Raw genomic sequence first — 21,995 nt, 5'->3', positions numbered from 1 at the left:
GGTTTTGATCGATGACACAAAGTATAGGTGAGTAAGTCAAGTTAGAAATTAAGAGAAAAACAACCAAGATGACATGAGGAATAACAGTGGAGATAACATTGTGGTTTTGCTTGGAGTTTTTTGTTGTGTAGTGAAAAATTTACTTCTCAGCTAAGTCTTGTGGATGAAATTTTGTGGATGGAATCTGTGTTGAAGCTTGCTGGTGACAATTAGTTTCTATACTTCCAGCTCTCAGTTCGTAGACATCATCCATCACCCAGTTTAATACTATTACCTGGTCCTTGACCAGAATTAATGCATCCCACCCATTTGCAAGTATTTGGGGACATCTGGGATCTGTAAGCTTCCACCTACCAGCCACAAATCTACCTAAACTAGCCACTCATCCTCTGACAAAGACATGTAACAAAAGTAAAACAAAATTACATAGACAAAGGCAACAAGAGAGAAACATTTTATGTTACCTTTACAAGAAGATGCTACTGAAGTCCACTTATTGTCCTTTTCACACACTGACTTCAGTTTTTCTCCCGTTGGGCAAGTATAGGTGACTTCAGATTTATACATGGTGGAATTATAGGACTTCAATGAACCAACAACTTCTTTTGGAGTTCCACAGTCAATTAGTACAAAATCTGGAATTGAAAAGAGAAATTAACACAAATGGTCCTTGTATGTTTAGAGGTGGGTGAGAGTAGGGCAAAAATAACAATACAATAAATAAAAAATAATGAGTGAATCAAATTGAAGAAATTTGCACAGGAATATAAAAACATACTTAATGAAATGTATGTATGTATGCATGCATGCATTTTTCTCCTCTGTTTTATCATTTAAATTCTTCCACTGAAGAAGGAGCTGGTTTCTAACAAAGATACAAAGCTCCATCTATGAAATGTTGATAACAGAAAGAATGTCACAAAGTCTTGCATAGTTTTACTGTTCTGGTAACAGATTGTATTTGTAATTTTCATCCTCTGGTCCAGCAATTTGATGTCTCTGTAATTATCTCTGTCCTGGACACGACCCATGCCTTTGTAGCAGTTGACTATAATGCTCCTACACCAATCAATGGGTATAACTCACTTGTGAACAACCCGATTACCTATATGGGTGACTAGGCCATATCCGACTCCACCAGATACATACATACATACACACACACACAAGTGAAAGGACAAATGAAAGAAGGACACTCAACCAACTTATTGGGAGCTACATGTATGGATCAGAACAGTTTCATTCAAATTTGTTGGTATTCATGAGTTTCAAATGTAATGCTAGTTGTCAGCCACTTTGAATCTGAAAATTACACTTGAAACTCAAGAGCACCAACAAATTTGAATCATACTGTTTTGATCCCTATCTATCTATCTATCTATCTATCTATCTATCTATCTATCTATCTATCTATCTATACATACATACATACATACATATATACATATATATATATATTTATATATATATATATATATATACATGTCATCATCATCATCATTTAATGTCCATTTTCCATGCATGCATGGGTAGGATGGTTGATAGGAGCCAACCAAGTAGAAGACTATCCCAGGCTACTATGTCAGTTTTGGCAGGGCTTTTACAGCTAGATGCCCTTTCTAACACCAACTCCTCAGCTGAGTAGACCCAATGCCTTTTACATGGCACTATCACAAGTGAGGTCAGTTTTGGCATAATTGTTACTGCTGGATGCCTCTCCAAATGCCAACCACTTTACAGTATGGATTCAATGCTTTTTACATTGCACCAGCTCTGGCAGAGTCACCAAGTAACTCGCAAGACAGGGAATTTTAAGAGGGGTAGGGGCATTTGAGGAAGGGGTCTAGTGTCAGATGATGAAAGGTTAGTGTGACAGAAACAAAGATGCAGAAACAGGTTTCTTGCTATAAAGGAGGTACATGGTTGAGAGAGAGAGAGAGAGAGAGAGAGAGAGAGAGAGAGAGAGAGAGAGAGAGAGAGAAGAAAGAAGGGGAAAGAGAGGTACAAAAAAGAGGACAGAAACAGGTGTCCTGACATGAAGGAGATACTTGGTTAACTAGCCAGAGGGAAAAGCTAGAGAAGGAGAGAGTGATCAAGACTGAAGATAAAAACAGGTGAGCTGCTGTAGAGGAGATAAATGGCTAGGGAAAGAGAAAGATTGTGGAAAAAAGCAAAAGTGCAAGAGAGAACAGGAGAGAGATGGTGATGAAGTGCCAGGGTATACTCACAAGTAACAAGGAACAGAGAATAGATGTGATGGTAAAGTAAGGAAGAGAGAGGTGCAGAGGTCATAATAAATATAATCAGGTATTTCTAAGAAGGCACAAGCACAGAGTGGGGATTGCAGTGACTGGTGAAAACCTGGGTATAAAAATGGGGTGGGGAAAGCAGCAATATAGTGAACAGAGCAGTGTGGGTAGGGAGGGCAGGAAAGAGAGTAGGAAACAATTATAGTGTATGAAGAGGAAATGTGAGAAGAAAGATGCAGTTTAGAAGTGGAGATGTAGTTTGGTTTCTCAGGGTAGGGTGTTGGAAAAGTTTGTTGTTACAATGCTTCTAGCACACAGTTTCACTGTGGGTGGGTCTTCTCTGGAATTCATATTTCCAAACATCTCGGTCCATTGTAATTTTCTCTGTGAGCCCTAACATCCTAAGATTGGATGTCACCACTTCATCCCATGTTTTCCTAATCTCCCTTTTCCACAGGTACCATCCACAATCAGCGACAAGCATTTCTGTATACAGCTGTCTTTATTCATACACATCACATGTCTAAACCAATGCATTCTTCTCTCCTGCATGTCACATTTAAGTCCTCTTATGCCTAACTTTTCTCTCAACAAAGTCACACTTTTTTAGTCATGCACACTGATGTTGCAAATCCAACATCACATACTACCTTCATTCTTCTCTTGCCTATGCATGTCCTCTGTATTCAGAACCCATGTGTCACTAGCCAGTTGTGCACAAGCATCATATAATCTACCTTTCACTCTGAGGGAGAGTCCTTTTGTTGCAAGCAGTAGCTCTCTGAAATTCCTCCATCCTATTCTTATTCTTGAAACAAGGGTGGGTGTGAGTGTATATGCATGCATGCTGTATATGAACAACACTTTTGACCAATTCAAATCTATGTAGGATAAATTTGAACATTCAACTGTAAAAAAGGTAATATTCACTGCAAATTTGCCACGAAGACTTCCCACTTCAGGTAAGAAATATTGAAAAACACCAACAGTCATTTCAAGGCAGCCTCTCTCAGCTGAATAATGAAGACCTTTCTCATTCCTTGGCATCCATTTGCACCATGTATTGCAAGACGAACATTTGCTTCTTTATTGTAAATGAGTATCAAAACATGAGCTCATCACACACAATGTATATATGAGTGTGTGTGTGTATTTATATATATATATATATGTATAAGTGTGTGTGTGTGTGTGTGTGTGTGTGTGTGTGTGTGTGTGTGTGTGTATACATGTATGTATATACATATATATATAGACAGACAGATGAATAGATAAACAAATAGATAATATATAAACAGATCGACACACACACACACACACATATATAAGGCAAACATACAAACACACTCATGTGAAAGCACACACATAAAAATAAAATACAAATACCACTGACCTGGGTTTCTGACATAAACATCCCAATATCCTCCGCTGGGTTGAAGGGCATGAGTCAAGTGAGTCACATTACTTCGATCACAGTAGTTAAGTTTTTCATTGTACTCATAAGAATTACAAATTGGATTTAGATGACAAGCTTGAGAACACTCCATTAAGCTCACATTAGTCAGTCGTTCAAAACTATCTTCCCCTCTTATGAGAGTTCTTTTAAATGTAAAAATCTCTTCTTTTGCTAGAGAAAAAAAGACAAGAAATACATTCTTAAACTCACACATTGAATATTATATAACATCTGGTGCATAATTTGTGTTAAATACATAATCTATTATAAACAAATAATTGATCCACAAAATGACAACTTAGTCAGGATTCATATGAAATGTAGCACCTCCTGAAATTCATTTGTACTGTGTTTCAAAACTTAAGTTGCACATAACACATTTATATAACCTCACTTCTAATGTTGTATTTTTATAGGGACGAAATGCTTTTCAGCAGATGGTTGATGAATGAGTCAAGTGTTGTTGTGGCCATTAAATCAAACATAAAAGATTAGTTGAATATGCTCCTGGTTGTACTTTGTAGAGAATTTTCCTGCTTCTCAAGTTTCCAGATAAAACAAGACTGGTAGGTGGACTTTATCATGTGCATGAACTTGCAGAAGTATATATGCTCACTCAAAATTTCCTTGAAGTCACTGGCTGCAAGTCCCATGTAATTCATTCAGGAGCCATCAGGCACACTAAGAGAATTGCTTTGTAAAATACTGCCTGAGAAAGTCAGAATGCTCTCAGGTGGATTGATTTGGACAGTTACGGGTGGCTGAATGGGATAAGTGTATGCATTTCCTCTTGTATTACACAATACTGGAACCATGTATTCATACAGAAGTAACCAACCTTAACACCATGCACATTCAGAAGCTTGTGGTACATATCTGTACCTCAAAAATGTCATAATACGGAATAAAAATTCACTTGATAATGTCTCAGAGATATTTAGGTTGAAAGGAGAATTGAATCAAGTTATCTTTCTAATTTTCTTTGGGTATGCAGGTGAAGGATACTTTTTATAGTAGTTTCTCTCCAACACCAATCTAAGTTAGCATCCTGTTATAATGTAAAAAATTGCTGTCAAAATTATCTGAACATAACTCAGATTTTTTAGTAATGCCAACTACTAAGTTTCTTATTATAGTGTGGGAGCAGAACTTGAAATTCCTATGAAATTCCACTTGTTAGGCTTTCTGTTGGAGTATCATTTCTCTAGTACCTGACTTTAATTCTGAAATAATATCTACTTGGTTGAATGTAGTTAACAGTTGTTGTAACAATTGTTGGTAACATGTTGGTAACAATCAGTATTTTTACATCTATGTCTCTCCTTTAATCTATTTTTGACATAGCTGTTTACTGGACATGAAATTGCTAGGCAACTGTCTCTGTTTATACCTGAGCAGTACATGTGCTTGAATTTCTTGAGGATACCTGGAATATCATAGAGCAGTCTATGACTTTGGACCAGTTATGGTTCCTCAGAGATGATCAACATCATCATCATCATTTAACATCTGCTTTCCATGGTAGCATGGGTGGGACAGAGAAATCACTACACCTAGTAAATTTCTCCTGATGTCCAGTGCTTTCAGAAGGAAGAATTTTGATAGGAAAGGAAAAGATCCTTCTGATCAAAATGGGTGAAATTGCTGAACATTTTGATTTTTTATATCATGAATAGGAACTTATTTTATGTTGAGAGGATTCTTTAGTCACCGCAGACTTCTTTTCTAACTCTAGCAGCATGGTAAAATGTACTCATTATATGTGGTATAATAGTTGGAGATAGGAGGGTTATCTAGCCACAATAGCAACGCTAATATATAGAAGATATGCAACTTCATTGACTGGCATCTCTTTTCCTGCTATTTTGTATATCAGATTATGAAGAACAACAAGATAACGTGCATAAGCCATGCCACATTGTAGTATTCCCTCCAGTTTACTACATTCTGAGCTCAAACTCTGTTAATGTCAACCTTGCCATTCATTGCTTCAGGGTTGATACAATATAATACCAGACAAGAATTAGGACTGATTGTATTGATTAACACTGATTCAATCTGCTTTTATTTGGCTGAAATTGGAAACAACAACAACAACAGCAGCAGCAGCAGCAACTACTACTACTACGACGGCGACGACGACGACCACCACCACCACCACCACTACTACCACCACTGATGCAGTTATTCAAGTTTAAGGCAAACAACAAGAGTTTCCTTTCTGGTATAAAAAAGAATTATTGTAAACATGCATAAAATTGTTCAAAGTGAACAAATTCTGTATGAGAATACCCTCAGTATTTACAGTTCCTAATATTGTTTTATCTTTTTCAGGAACACAACTATGCTTGTCCTTATAGGTAAATCTGTCAATGTCTTTACAGAAATCGTTATCTATATACTATGAAGTACAAATGGATTCACAAATTTCAGAAAAAGAGGAAAAAGAAAAGCAATAATAAAATACAAATAATAATTACATTTTATTCGTTGGTAATAGTCTCTGCTTTTGTCTGATTTAATTTTCTTAGTGGAAGCTGCCGTTTGTTGAGATAAGTAACAATTTCCACTTCCTTTAGTTATTTCAAATGCTAAACACTTTGAATCATCCAAACATTTTTTAGCACAAGCATCTATGGTTACATTTTCCTTGACCAAAATTTTTCCGGATACATCCAGAATTGCATCTGTGACTTTCACAAAATGCAGCTCAGCAACTGGAATTGAAGTAAGATTTAGACGAATGTAAGTCAAAAACAATAAGAATAATAATAATTTCTAACATAGAAAGGACAAAAATTTAAGGTAGGAGTTAATCAATAATTCCTCTCAAGCCTTCACATGTTCTCTGCATTTAGGGCCCATATATCACTACCATGTTGAATTGCTGTCGATATACATGCATTATACAATCTTCTCACTTGGAGAGAAAAAGCTTTGTTTGTCAACAGAGGTAAAAGCTCTATGAATTTCTCCATCCTATCCTTATTCTAGCTACTACACTCTCCATACATCCTTTCCCACTACTAATATGGTCCCCTAGGTAGCAGAAATTATCCACTAACTCTAATGAGCCTCTAGGAAATTTGAGAAAATCAATTTCCTGGGTATCAGTTTGTTTTTATGACTCCCAGGCATTTCCACATACACTACTTTCTCCAATAACCTTCCTATTATTCCACTGTACTTCTTGTGTGTCCATACATTACACTGAGTACATCATATGGATACATGTATACTAATTACAGAATTAGAATAAAAATTCTTTATGATAGCTATACAGGATCTTCATTTGTTCAGTTCAAATCCAGTCAGTGTCAACTTTGTCTTTCGTTCTTGCAAAGGCCGATAGCATAACATACCAGTCAAGAACTGGAGTTGATGATACTAACTCAATGTTATCCATTGAAAATTATTGGTTTTCTTTGCTCAAATTAGAAAGCATCATTATTATTATTTGTATTATTATAATTAAGGATTCCAACAGCCACTATTGCAATGGAAATTGTCATGGACACAACAATTCTTCCTCTGACAAAAATACTCAACACAAAAATAAAACAAAATTACATAGACACAAGCAACAAGTGAGAGCCTATTTTCCTTACCTTTACAGGAAGATGCTACTGGGGTCCAGTTATCGTCATCTGCACATATCGATTTTAATTTTTCTCCTTCTGGACAAGTGTAGATTACTTCAGAATTATAGGTAGTGGTTTCATAGGACTTTGAAGCACCAGCAATGTCTTTTGGTGGTCCACAATCAACTCTTGTAAAAACTGGAAATGACAAAAGAAATTGGTATCAATGGTGAGTATATGTTAGGAGGAGGGTAAACATGAGGAGATAATGACAAATTTGGAATAAATTATATTGACTGAAACATACTGAAGAAACATGTACACAGATAGAAATAGGCACATATATGTATACACTCACACACATCTGTATATATAGGACGTGTAAGGTATTTAAGAATTTGTTTCATAGAAAAACATACATATAATAACAGTAAACAACTTTATTAACAAAACATTTCTATATATAAGCTTGTTTATCTTTATACTCTTAATGAATATAGCAACCTTCAGCATCAATAACTACTTTTCTGCAAGATCTGAATTGTCCACATACCTGAATGAAATGGTGATGGTTCATATTGGACATTACTCTGACTATGGTGGCTTTCAAGGAATCCTTGATGTTAAGGGGATGTTGATTGCTCTCTCTCTCAACAATGCTCTACACATAGGCCAATGGATTGAGATCTGGAGAGTTTCAAGACCAAATGTTAGAAGTTATGAGGTCATGAAAATTGAGTCATCCATTTTTGTGTTACTTGAGCAGAGTTTTTCCGGAACATGTATGGTCTTCCAATGTGTACTTTATCTCTCTAGTATGTCCTCATCTATACACATCACATGACAATACTAGTACAGTCTTCTCTTGTTGCACTCTACATATGATAGGCTATATACCCAATATTTATCTCAAATCACTTATTCTCTGTCATACATGCACATCCAGCAGAGCAGGTTGGTTTTGTTTCTTCCCAGCCTTCGTATGTCCTCTGTAATCATAGACCATGTCTCACTCCTACCCACCTTCTCTCTTCATTGCTACTATCCCACCCCACTCTTCACCACTCCACACACACACATGCAAATGCACCTTCCTGTGGGATCACCATACTTTATCATTTCCCTTTCTTCCAACCTCTTCTTTCAAACTTTTTTCTAATCAGTCGCCATGCTTGACCGCTCAATCTACAGGCTTTTTTCATTCTCTCTCTGTTTATTTTCTCCTTGTTGTTCATACACCTCACTTCATCTTTTGTTTTTCTATAAATTTCATATATATATATATATATATATATATATATATATATATATATATATATATGTATGCATGTATGTATGTATGTATGTATGTATGTATATTTTCCTACAGATGCATATATGTAAATACACACAGACATAATCACACATAAATAAAATAGAAATACTCTGCTGACCTGGGTTAATGATATAAACATCCCAATTTCCAATGTTGGGTTTAAGTTCACCAGTCAACTGTGTCACATTGCTTAGACCACACAGTTTATCCTTCTCATTGTACTCATAAGAATTACATCCTTCATATTCTTGACAAGCTTCATTACACTCATTTAAGGTCTTATCTTTAAGCTGTTCTAAAATAACAGCCTTTGGTATATTAACTTGCTTAAGCTTCAAGGGCTCGTCAGCTGGTAAAAGAAAAAGAAACCAAGATATACATTTTATGCTCATCAACTTGCCCAAACACACCCAAACACAAATATTGTAAAGCAAGCAGAGTATAAGTTTGTAAATGGATAATTTATTATCAACAAATAATTGATTCACAAAATGACATGCAAATCAGAATGCATATGAGTTGTAGAACATCTTCAGACTTATTTGAAACCTTGTCTCAATACTTAGGCTCCAGATAACACTTGTTCTTCTACAATACATCTGTACAGCTCTCTTTAAGTAATGTAATTTTGTAGGGTCAACTCTCCCCTAAACAGGTGGTCAAACCATGTATCAAGTGTTGCTATGGCCATTCAGTCTTCAACAAAACACACCATGGAGAGAGGGATATACAAATGGAGTATGAACAACCTAAGCTCTGGGGTAAAGTTTGAAGCATGTCTCATGATGTACTAGAATTCACATTAATTCTGAGAAGGGTGTCTTATGCTGAAAAACTATTTTGTGGCTGGATTTGTTTGTCCATTTAAACAACAAAGCATGAGATAGCTTTCTCATATTTTATTCAAAATTACAATTTCAATTACTTGTACTTCTACATAATTATCTAATACTTTTAAAATATCTATGAAATAATAATGATGATGATGACAACAACAATGTCTCATGATGATTAATAATAGTAATGAGTTCATTTATTTGCCACAAGAGTGAAGGATGGGGGTGTTCAATACAAAGACAGACATAAATTGTGGGGATTTACATATAAGGAAATGATTTTTAAAAAATGGAAGAGAGAAAGAAAGTAAGTATACACAGCATATACTGAAAATGAAGGGACATATGCATAGCAAACAAAGGTTTTTAAAAAAAATATGGCAGGGTGGTTGATAGAGATGTGGCCCTCCTGATACAGGAAGGCCTCTAGGGATAATTGAGGAACCCTACTGTCCAAGATTTCCTTGAACTCCAAGAGCAAGACTTTGAAGGCAGTTGCTCCCATGAACCGAAATTAAAAAATTGGGTATTTGCAGAGGGTCAAAGTTGGTAACAAAAACAGGACATACAACAAACCAAACGAATACAAATAGGGAAGGCCGTTAGGCTCAGACAAGGTAAGGTAGCAAATGCTGGAAGAAAATTCTTGTCTTGTTTTCCATTTGTTCCTCTCATTCTTTGCGCACTCAATGTTATTTTCGTATTTCATGTTGGGTACATTTTGTGACATACTGTATCCATATATGCATACCTATATACAAATATATGTATGTATGTACATATGTGTGTGTGTGTATATATGCATACGTATGTATATATCATTTATTATTATTATTTGATTGAATGCCACATATCCATTTCCAAGTATATATATATATATATATATATATATATATATATATATATATATATATATATATATATATACGACAGGCTTCTTTTGGTTTCCATCTACCAAATCCACTCACAAGGCTTTGGTTAACCTGAGGGTATAGTAGAAGACACCTAAGGTACCTTGCAGGACTGAACCCAGAATCATGTGGTTCGGAAGTAAGCTTCTTACCACATAGCCATGCATATATCATCATCATTTAACATCTTGGTAAGTGGTTTGGGTACACGGCAATCCAATGATTCAAACATGTAAAAGAACATCAAAGAAGATAAAAGAAAATGAAAATAAGCATTAAAATTGTTCAAGGTGAACATTTGCCATATTGGAATACCTTAACAGTATACACTTCCTTTTACTGTTTTCTTTCTTTCTTTCTTTTTTTTTTTTTTTTTTGCAGCAATGTCTTTATATCTGCCCTTATTGGTAAATCTCTCTATCTTTAAAGGGATGGTTGTCTATATATTATGAAGTAGGAATGGAATCAGAAATATCAGAAAAAAATGGAAAAGGGAATTCCAATAATAAAATACAAAGAATAATTACATTTTACTCGTTGGTAGTAATCTCTACTTTGGTCTGTTTTTATTTTGGAGGAAGCTGCAGTTTTTTTTAATAAGTAACAGAGTCCACTTGCTTTTATTATTTCAAATGATACACAACTTTTGTCAGAAAAACATTTTTCAGCACATGCATCTGCTGTTACTTTTTCCTTACTCCATAATGTTTTCTCAGTTACATCCAGGGCTGCATCTTTTACTTTCACAAAATGGATCTGAATATCTAGAGTCAAAATAAAATAGAGAAGAATGAAAAATAACAACAATACTATTAATTTCTCACATAGAAAGAAGGCCAAAAGTTTGAGGTTGGGGCTAATTAATTAATTTGGCCCTGAAAGGACCAATAAAATTAAATTGGCCCCTACATTTTATTGGCCCCTGGAAGGGGAAAATTAACATTAATAAGATTTGTACTCAAAAGTCAAAGATTTAGAAAAATACAACACATTTTGTCTGAAGCCAGAATGATTCTGTGAATACATCACCCTAAACAACAATGTAATTATAATTATTGTTGATGGTAACAATATTGTTGGTAGCAGTTCTTCATATAAGCATATTGCCACACATTTTGCAGTGAGGATACATGAATATAAAGTAACCTCATTTCTTCACTAGCACTTCTTTTATCAACATCAGAAGTATTGAAAGCAAAATACATTCTGTTAAAAATATTAAACCCAGAATATAAAAGGATATAACTAAATATGGCAAGCCACAGCAAAATTCATGACATTACTGTTTTTGCCTTAGAACACAAAGATAATTTCACTTTCATCATCATCTTGTGAATTAGTATACGAGGGGTATTCATTAAAGATTTCCCTTCACCCACTTCCCAGGGACTGGGATAAACAAAACTTGGCATCATTATTAGTCCTTCTCTACATAGCCATCACCAGTGGTAACACACTTCTCTCATTGCGTTGTGCAGTTGTGAAGACCTCGTCTGTAGAAGTCTGTAGGTTGCATCTGGAGCATAGACTTTACCTAGGAAATAAATTCATTATCATTCAAAAATTGCTTCCTCTTCAAGAAAGACTTCATGGTTTGAAAGAAGTGGAAGTCAGATGGTGCAAGGTCAGGAGAGTAAGAGGGATGAGGAAGGATTTCATTAGGGCAACATGCACATTCTGAACTGCGGCATTGTCTAGGAGGAGGAGGAGGAGGAGGAGGAGGAGGAGGAGGAGGACGACGACGACGACAATTACATTTCAAGTATATTTCTTTTATAGTGGGTATTCATGCTGTTTAGTCTATCAGTTCAAATCACCTAATTTAACAGCATTACCAGGCCCTTGGCTAGTATTAATGGAGTTCACTTTGTTGCAAGCATATGGAGAGATCTCTGGTCTGAGGACAGTTCCTTCTCTTCCTCCCACCAGCCAAAAACACTATGGAAATTGTCATGAAGTCAGCCAGTATTCTGTTAACAAAAACATTTAATGCAAAAATCAAATATTAACAAACAGACCAAGACAACGGGAGAGAAAATATTTACATTACCTTTACAAGCAGAAGCTACTGGAGTCCATTTGTTGTCCTTTTCACATGTTGACTTGAACTTTTCTCCCTTTGGGCAAGTATAGGTCACTTCAGATTTATAGGTGGTGGTTTTATAAGACTTCATTGCATTAGCAATAGCTTTTGGAGTTCCACAGTTTATTTGTGTATAATCTGTAATTGAAAACTGAGATGTTTACAAATGCTGCATGTATATTAGGAGGGAAAGAATGAGGAGATAAACTTGATATAAAAGATATTGAGTGGGACAAGATAGTCGATGACCACTTTTTATAGCTGCGTCTGATTACTGTTTGTGTAACACTACTTTTATATGTTTCCTATTTGGAAATAGATAATAAATATAGTTTACTTTCAAAGTAGGAATATACATTGATAAACACGTCACTTATAACTTACTTACAAGTGTTATCATTATACATAAATCCTGACTCCAGCTACATAAGCACCATAGCGAGAAATATATACTCTGAAACGCTAACGAACATTTTACGCGTGCATGTATGTTGAAGATTCGTGTTCTTTTAACCGCTATAAGAAATACAGTTTCATAATTGCAGAAATAAATTTCATTAACAAGTTGAAGAACGTGAAGAAAGAAAAAATAAGTACCACATTATTTTATTTATGTACATTTAGCACTAACAGGAGAACTAAGGGTTGATTGAGAATGTGATGTTTGATAATATCCATAGTTTGAGTCAGAATATCTAATGACAATTGCTTCTAATAGGAAAATCTGAAGGAGATACCTGTAGATTTCACTACACGACCTTCCCAGGAAAAGTGGAGAGAAAAAATGCACAGATGAACATGTATATATTTATAGAAATATGCACACACACACACACACACACGTGCGTGTGTATGTAGGTATGAAATTTTTATAGCATTATCTTCATAAAAGATAACTTTTAAATATAGATGTTTTGAGTGCAGTTTTCCTGTTTGCATCACTGAGCTAGTATATACATATATCATCATCATGGTTTGACTGAGGTCTGGAGAGTCAGCGGCTGCACCAGGCTCCAATCTTGTCTCGCAGAGTTTCTACAGCTGAATGCCCTTCCTAATGCCAACTACTACGAGAGTGTAGTTGGTGCTTTTTACATGCCAGTAAGGCGGATCTGGCAACGATCATGTTGGAATGGTGCTTTTTATGTGCCACCAGCAAAGGAACCAATAAGGGTGTACTGGCTTCGGTCATGATTGGTTGGTGTTTTTTACATGCCTCCAGCACCGGAGTCAATAAGGTGGACATGGCAACGAACATGTTCAGATGGTGCATTTTGAGTTCCAGTGGCACAGGAGCCAGTCAGGGGGTACTGGCGTCAGTCACGACTGGTTGGTGCTTTTTACAAGTCACTGGCATGGGCCAGTCAGGTGGACCTGGCATCGACCCCATTCGGATGGTACTTTTTACGTGCCATCGGCACAGTATGTGTGTGTGTATATATATATACTGTGTGTAAAAACAGATGACAGCAACTATAAAATTTAGTGTTCCAAGTAGATTATCACTGTACAACCTGTTGCAAGTATTTGGGGAGGACTTGTAGGCTGACACTACTAGATTCCTCTCTTCCTCCCACATGCCACAAACACAGTGGAAATTGTCATAGAATCAACCAGACTTTCTATGACAAATCCATTTAACACACAAAATTACACTAAATTACACAGACGGTGACAAGAGAGAAATTATTTACATTACCGTTACAAACAGATGCCACAGAACTCCATTTATTGTCCTTTTCACATTCTGACTTTAGTTGTTCTCCATTTGAGCAAGTATAGATCACTTCAGATTCATAGGTGGTGGTATTGTACAACTTGAATGCACCAACAACATCTTTTGGAGTTCCACAATCAATCTTTGAGTAAACTGGAAATGATAACAGGAACAAATATTGATGCTGCATGTATGTTGGGAGGAAGGTGAAAATGAGGATATGACAATGTTACAAGGAAATATATAGAGTGAAATAAATGGAAGAAATTTGCACACAGATATAACCCATGCACATAAGTGTGTTTGTATGTATGTCATTATTCAGGTTGGATATGGCTTGAGTCCTCCTCATGGGGTGGGTGTCAGTGGGTTGTCTAGGATCATACATTGCATAAATATATATATATATATATATAAATAAATATATATATATATATATATATATATATATATATATATATATATATATATATATAAATACATATATATATATATAAATACATATATATATATATAAAAATATATATATATATATATATATATATATATATATATATATATATATATATATATATAAATATAAAAATATATAAATATATATATATATATATATATATATATATATATATATATATATAATTTAGAGAAAAACCACTATTAAACAATTCAATAATGAAGAATGTAATTCATACCCTCTAGAAAATAAATATATCGTAAAAACCTTATTCTAATAGGCAATGATGTACATTGCCTATTAGAATTGCCTTATTCTAAGTGAAATGCCTATTTGTACACACACACACATGCATGCACACACCCACATGCACCCACACACACACACACAATACTAACCCAGTGCTGCCAGAAATCAGTTGTACAGTAAAGGGCAAGTCTTCTTAAAAACCACATATTGCTAAACATTGCAGTACTCTGTCATCTCTTCTTTGAGATTCAGTGTCCTGAGGTCAGCCATCAGTACTCCATCCCATGTCTTCCTGCATCTCCCCCATCCACAAACTCTACCCATCTTTAGTCATCCATATGCATAGCATGTCCATACAAGCACAGTCTTCTTTCTTGCACACTACATCTGATTTCTCTTTAAACCCAGTTTTGCATTCAGTACATTTATACTACGTCATATATGCACACGTTTGCATAGTGAATAGAGCATGCTCGATTCATTTCTCTCTAGTCTTCTCATGTCTTCTGCGATCAAAGCCCATGTCTCACTGCCATGCAGCATTGCAACACACACACACACACAAATGCACAAACACATGCATACAATAAATAAGATGAAAATAGTCTACTGACCAGGGTTAGCTATGTACACATCCACAGATTTTTTGTTGAGTGTAAGTTCAACAGTCCACTGAGTCACATTACTCAGAACACATAATTTACTTTCCTCATTGTACTGGTAAGATTTACATCCATGATGTCTGTTGCATTCTTCATTACATTCATTTAAGGTCTTGTTCTTACGCTGTCCTAAAATATCCCCCACTGGTATGCTAACTTTTTTAAGCATGAAATGTTCATTATTGGCTAGAAGAAAAAGAAGAAAGAATACATTTTATATGCTGACATGTACATTCATATACCCACACATGTGCATTATACACTGACAACTGATTCACAAAATGATCCATAATTTACAAGACAATTCACCTAAGTCTTAGAACATCTTTAAGACTCATTTTAAAACTTGTCTCAATTTCTAGGTTGCAGACAATTCTTTGTACATCACTAACCTGATAGTGTGCTTTTGTAGGGTAAAAACTTCCTTTAACATATGATCAACTGAGATGTCTCTTGTTACAACCATGCGATCTTAAAAAATGATCATGTTAACCACTAAAGTTAGAGCACACTCTCCTACTTATCATTCTTCAATCTACTAGCACATGCTCAGGGTTGGTGCATTCACTTGTTGTTTGCCACTACCTTTCAAATAATTAGCTGGAAGGTGACACCACTTTTTGTTTCTTCTCAAGTGAAGCTTGAAAAATGTGCTGAGAGCTTGGCCAAAGAGGAAAGCATTAGGTCTTCAGCCCTTTCAGTTTAGTCCACCACACAAACTTCTTTTGCTAAAACCACTAGATTGTTAATGATTGCCTGTTTTTCCAGTCAAAGGAAGACATTAGGACGATCTTCACAATGGATCTCACTGGCAGCCAAATCTCTACTACACATCAAAGCAAGTGTTTGAAATAACTCAACAAGTCAGGGATACTGAGGCACAAGACAACTCCTTGCAAAACAGTTTTATCATTTAGCACACAACTTGAACCTGCAAGGCACACAGCAGTTCTATCCCAGCAGTGGTTATCATGAACTAGCAATTTCCCCTGGTAGCAATGCTACAAGGGGAAATTGCCAGAATTCTTAGGAAGGTGTCTGTTCTCCTTGCTAGGTTTTATATAGAGTATTATTTGCTGGATACAGAACATCAATTCTAAAATAATGTCCACTTAGTTGAATGTAGCTAGTAGTAATCTTTATGTTTGAATCAAGTTTCTTGATTCCTGTCTCTTTATGGGATGGCTGTTCAAATTAGTTGAAATGTCTCTGTATGAAAATTATCTGTGAACAAGTTTCAACTTCTTGAGGGGCCAAGGGTAAATATTGCAGTAATATCTTTCTTCCAGCCTAGTTCGAGTTCCTTATAGTTATACAGAGAAATAGCTGAACTTTCTTTTTGGCCCAAAAGGTTTATCATGATAGTAATGCTCTACTTGCATGCACAAGTATCTTAATATTAAGATCAATAAACCTAGTGAATTTTCCCTTATGCCTAGGATTTCGAGGTTGAAGGATTTCAAAAAGAATACACAAAATCTTTAAGAGCAAACAGTGAATTTGCTGGCTCTTATGCGTTTAATGCAATGGAACAACTCTGAATACAAACCTATATAAGGTAAAGTAATTTTGAGTCCTAGTAAAGTTTCTCTAATTCTAGCAACATGAGAAGATGTGCTTTCTTCATGTGGTATAACGGTTGGTGATAGAAAGGGCATCTAGCCATAGCAACCATGTCAGAATGTAGAAAACACATGACTCTGTAGATTACCAATTTTCTCTCCGTTATTTTGTATACCGTGTTATGTAAAACATAACATCCCTTGTGAAACACAGTGCTGTACCAGCAATAAGTCATGTCAAAATAGGCAAATGAATAGAAACTCATTACTGCAATTGTTGCTGCTGCTACAACACTTCAAGTTTAAGTAAAAGAACAACAGTTTCATGTCTGATGTAAAATAAGAAACAAACAACTGGTAATATATAGAAAAGTATTCCAGTTGAACAAATGCTGTATCAGAATGTTTTAACAGTGTACACAGTTCTCTCTTCTTTCTTTTTCTCAAGAAGATGTTTATGTCTCCTCCTCATTGGTAAACCTCTCAATGTTCTCACAGAAATAATTATCTATATATTATTAAGTGCAAATGGAATCACAAAATTCAGAACAAAAGAAACAGAGGAGCCCAATAATAAAATATAAATAATAATTACGTTTCCCTCGTTGGTAGTAATCTGTGCCTTTGGCTGACTTTAATTGCTTGGAAGAAGCTGCACTTTCCCTTGATAAGTAACATTGCCCACTTCCTTTATTTATTTCAAATGATAAACAATTTTTGTCAGACAGACATTTTTTTTTACAGGCTGCTGCTGTTACATTTTTCTTAGGCCACAAAATTTTCCCAGATACATCCAGAATTGCATCATGTACTTTCAAAAAAAGGATATCAGCGGCTGAAATTAAAGTAAAATTTAGATCAATGTAAACTAATAAAAGTAATATTTTATAACATAGAATGAATGCCAAAACATTGATGTAAGAACTGGTTAATTAAAATAGAAGCATCAGTTGTGGTGTGCAAGAGAGATGATTGCACTGGTATGGTCATGTGGCGAGAATGGATGAGGATAGCTGTCTGAAAAAGTGTCACACCCTAGCAGTTGAGGGAACCTGTGGAAGAGGTAGGCCCAGGAAGACCTGGGATGAGGTGGTGAAGCACGACCTTTGAATATTAGGCCTCACCGAGGCAATAACTTGTGACTGAGACCTTTGGAAATATGCTGTGCGTGAGAAGACCCAGCAAGCCAAGTGAGACCATAATCCGAGGCCTCTGCCAGGGGTGTAGCCAGCCCACTTATGCGTACCTTTCCTTCATTGGACACTAAACTCTGCTTGCAAAGACCTGTAGAGGCAAGTGTAATCGAAATCGAACCAAACTCGACGACTGGCACCCATGCCAACATCTCCTTCATTGGACACTAAACTCGGCTTGTGAAGACCTGTTGGAGCAAGCGAAATCGAATCATGATGGAACTTGTACCAGTGGAGCACTAACAGCACAGTCCGAATGTGATCATTGCCAGAGCAGCTGTCTGGCTTCTGTGCAGTGGCACGTAAAAAGCACCATTTGAGCGTGATCGTTACCAGCATCGCCTTACTGGTACTTGTGCCAGTGGTACATGACAAAACATTCGAGCGAGGTTGTTGCCAGTGCCGGTGGCACGTAAAAGCACCCACTACACTCTCGGAGTGGTTGGCGTTAGGAAGTGCATCCAGCTGTAGAAACTCTGCCATATCAGATTGGAGCTTGGTGCAGCCATCGAGTTCGCCAGTCCTCAGTCAAATCGTCCAACCCATGCTAGCATGGAAGGCGGATATTAAACGATGATGATGATGATATATATATACATATATATATCTATATATATAGATATATATATGTGCACCAGAGTAAGCACATAAATGTGAAACAATGTGAAAAATAACACAAAAAGCAGCAAAAATAACACAAAAACTAAGTTTCTCAGACGCATGTACATAGCTACATGCATATACAGACATATATAAGCAAGACAAATATATATATATATATATATATATATATATATATATATATATATATATATATACATATATATATACACAAATGCATATATATATACAAATGTATATATATATATACACACACACATGCATGTGCACATCTATATATATATATACACACATGCATGTGCACAGAATCTCCTGGTGTATGCTTATACAAGTCAGTTGTTACAGGCAAAAGAAAGAGAAGGAAATCATTAAGTATGGAGAGGAAGAAGAAAACAGTGGTGAATAAAAAACAGAAACAGAAAACTATCAAGAGAAAGGGGAAAGATAGATAGGGACAGAGAGTGCTACATAATGGTGCTCACAAGTAACCAATAGCGTTTAGATACTTCATATAGATTGCATAATGAACACATAAAATTATATGTATATCTATACTAGTATAAATATATATACAAATATACACACATATGGATATGTATACAAATATACAAAAATATGTATGCAAATACATCCTCACATAAATAAAAGTATATACACATATACATACACGTTTATATGTGTATGCATATATACATTATCATCATCATCATCATTTAATGGCCGTTTTCCATGCTGGCATGAGTTGGACATGAGTTCGACTGGGGTCTGAGAGGCCAGGAGGTTGCACCAGGCTCCAATCTGATCTGGCAGTGTTTCTTCAGCTGGATGCCCTTCCTAACAGGTTAAGTAGGTGGGCAGCTAAGCCCAGTTGCATTTGTCCCAGGAGAGAGTGCAGGTAATATAGAGAACAGTACCAGTGAGGAGGGGGGATTAACAGAAGAGACATCAGGTAATGGTGGTAGGAGGAGATAGAGATATCCGGTATTGGTGGTGGGGATAGGAGAGGGCAGGCACACCTCAAACAAGCAAAGTTTAATTTGGGGAGATGGTACAAGGAATAATAATAATAATAATAATAATAATAATAATAATAATAATAATAATAATATACATTCAGAGTGTTCATGGCAGATTAGAAATTAAACCAAAGAAACAAGAAATTAAACAAACCAAGAAACAAGTAATTATCTTAACGAAATTACATGAGAGATGAAGAAGTTATATATTGAAAGGTCAGTTTAAATGGTTAGCTTCTGAAACTAACTGTTAGTAAGTAATACATTGAAAGAGTTAATGGCGAACGAATATATGAAAGATCAAAAAAAAACGAGAGAATCTTAACTTAGCAATGCATCAGCATTCAGCAACTGGGCAAGAATACGTAGAAGGAGCTGCATGTGAACAGAAAGTAGTGGAAATATATATACATACACACATATATACACACACGCATATGTATACATACACACACATACATGCATATACATACATACCTATAATACATAAATACACATAAATATAAATATATAGAGACATATCTACATCATAACGTATATATGCAAACAATTTAAAACAACTGACTGGTGTGTATAATATTAAAAGGCAAAATATAAAATAAGGAAATTGTAGATTAATTTGATGTAACATAATTAAATAATGAATGTCTCAGGTGTCAGGATAGCCTCCTCTTTCTTTTCCATTAGCCATAAACATAACAGGAACTGTCATGGACACAGCAATGCTTCATCAGACAAAAAAACTTAACACAAAAATAAAAACAAAATTCTGTAGGCAAGAGCAACAAGAGAGAGCCTTTTTACATTACCTTTACAACCAGATGACAATGGGGCCCATTCACCATCCTTCTTACATTCTGATTTTAATTTTTCTCCTCCTGGACATGTATAGATCACTTCAGATTTATAGGTGGTGGAATTGTAAGATATTGATGCGCCAACAATGTCTTTTGGACGTCCGCAGTCAGTTATTGTGAAAGCTGGAAGTGATCAGAGAAATTGAGATCAATGGTTAATATATGTGAGAATGAGGGTGAATATGAGAAAATAATGACAAATTTGAAATAAAATATATTGACTGAGACAAACAGATGAAATATGTACACAGATATAAACAGATACATAAATGAATGTTTATGTGTGTGTGTGTATGAAGGCACGTGGCCTAGTGGTTAGGCTGCTGCGCACATGATCACTAAGATCATGGCTTTGATTCCCAGACCAGGCAGCATGTTGTGTTCTTGAGCAAAACAATTTGTTTCGTGTCACTCCAGTCCCCTTTTAATCAAGAGAGGGTGGTGGCCTGGTCACCTAACCAGTGGGGTGGCATCGTGTGATGGCTAAACTGATGCAAAGTGACCAGTGATGAGTAACACCTGATAGACTAGCCAATGCGAATGGATGCTGACAGCTCCATAAGAAAGCGCAAGTCTTTCAAAGTGGATGGAACTTGTGGAAGAGGGAGATCCAAGAAGACATGGGATAAAGGCCTGGGATGCCCGACGTCTTGCTGTACTCAAAAAGACCCATCCCCCACAACAGGACTCTTAAGGCCACTCCACCTAGTGAAGAGGACTGGCCTGCAAGAGCCTTGTGTCAGTGCCACATAATAAGCACTTTTGCCAGTGCTACGTAAAAGCACCCAGCACACACTGTAAAGTGGTTGGCATTAGGAAAGGCATCTAGCTGTAGAAACGAAGCCAACTCACTGGCTTACCAGTATCTGTCAAACTGTCTAATCCATGCCAGCATTGACTATCCATGTTAAAGGATAATGATGATAATGATGAACATGTGCTTGACTTGGGGATTCTTTATTCCAATTGTTATATCTGTTTCAATATTTGCTAACCCATGATGCCACTCTACATATGCAACCAGTAGGTGAAGCTTATACAGCAAACATGGAGCAAACACATCATCAGGCAATTGATAAAACAGTACAAGTTAGAGACAAGCAGCAACTAAATCTATACACACTGGAGGCACATGCCAGATGGAGAGAGTGATGAAGGTGGTGTAGCTGGTCAACCCACTAGTGGGACAGATCACAACCTTGCCTTTGTTGATAGTGCCAGGGATGTTCAAGG

At 36.0% G+C, this 21,995-nt stretch overlaps 1 protein-coding gene across 1 annotated transcript in view; it reads right to left on the bottom strand.

Moving 5' to 3' along the window:
• Positions 1 to 21,995, bottom strand: part of LOC128248841 (uncharacterized) — a 353,886-nt gene that overhangs the window by 308,835 nt on the left and 23,056 nt on the right. Inside the window, exons 14-24 of the mRNA XM_089358260.1 lie at positions 20,715 to 20,885; positions 17,671 to 17,910; positions 15,466 to 15,699; positions 14,131 to 14,301; positions 12,399 to 12,569; positions 10,876 to 11,112; positions 8,720 to 8,950; positions 7,314 to 7,484; positions 6,186 to 6,422; positions 3,643 to 3,876; positions 465 to 635 (exon numbers count right to left, since the gene is read on the bottom strand). Of these exons, the coding sequence (XP_089214386.1) occupies positions 465 to 635; positions 3,643 to 3,876; positions 6,186 to 6,422; positions 7,314 to 7,484; positions 8,720 to 8,950; positions 10,876 to 11,112; positions 12,399 to 12,569; positions 14,131 to 14,301; positions 15,466 to 15,699; positions 17,671 to 17,910; positions 20,715 to 20,885 (2,268 nt within the window). The remainder of the gene's footprint in view (positions 1 to 464; positions 636 to 3,642; positions 3,877 to 6,185; positions 6,423 to 7,313; positions 7,485 to 8,719; positions 8,951 to 10,875; positions 11,113 to 12,398; positions 12,570 to 14,130; positions 14,302 to 15,465; positions 15,700 to 17,670; positions 17,911 to 20,714; positions 20,886 to 21,995) is intronic.

Source organism: Octopus bimaculoides, chromosome 10, assembly GCF_046866305.1.
Source record: "Octopus bimaculoides isolate indiv1 chromosome 10, ASM4686630v1, whole genome shotgun sequence".
Taxonomy (NCBI): domain Eukaryota; kingdom Metazoa; phylum Mollusca; class Cephalopoda; order Octopoda; family Octopodidae; genus Octopus; species Octopus bimaculoides.
Note: the sequence above shows the minus strand (reverse complement) of the source record. Positions and strands in the feature narration are given on the sequence as shown.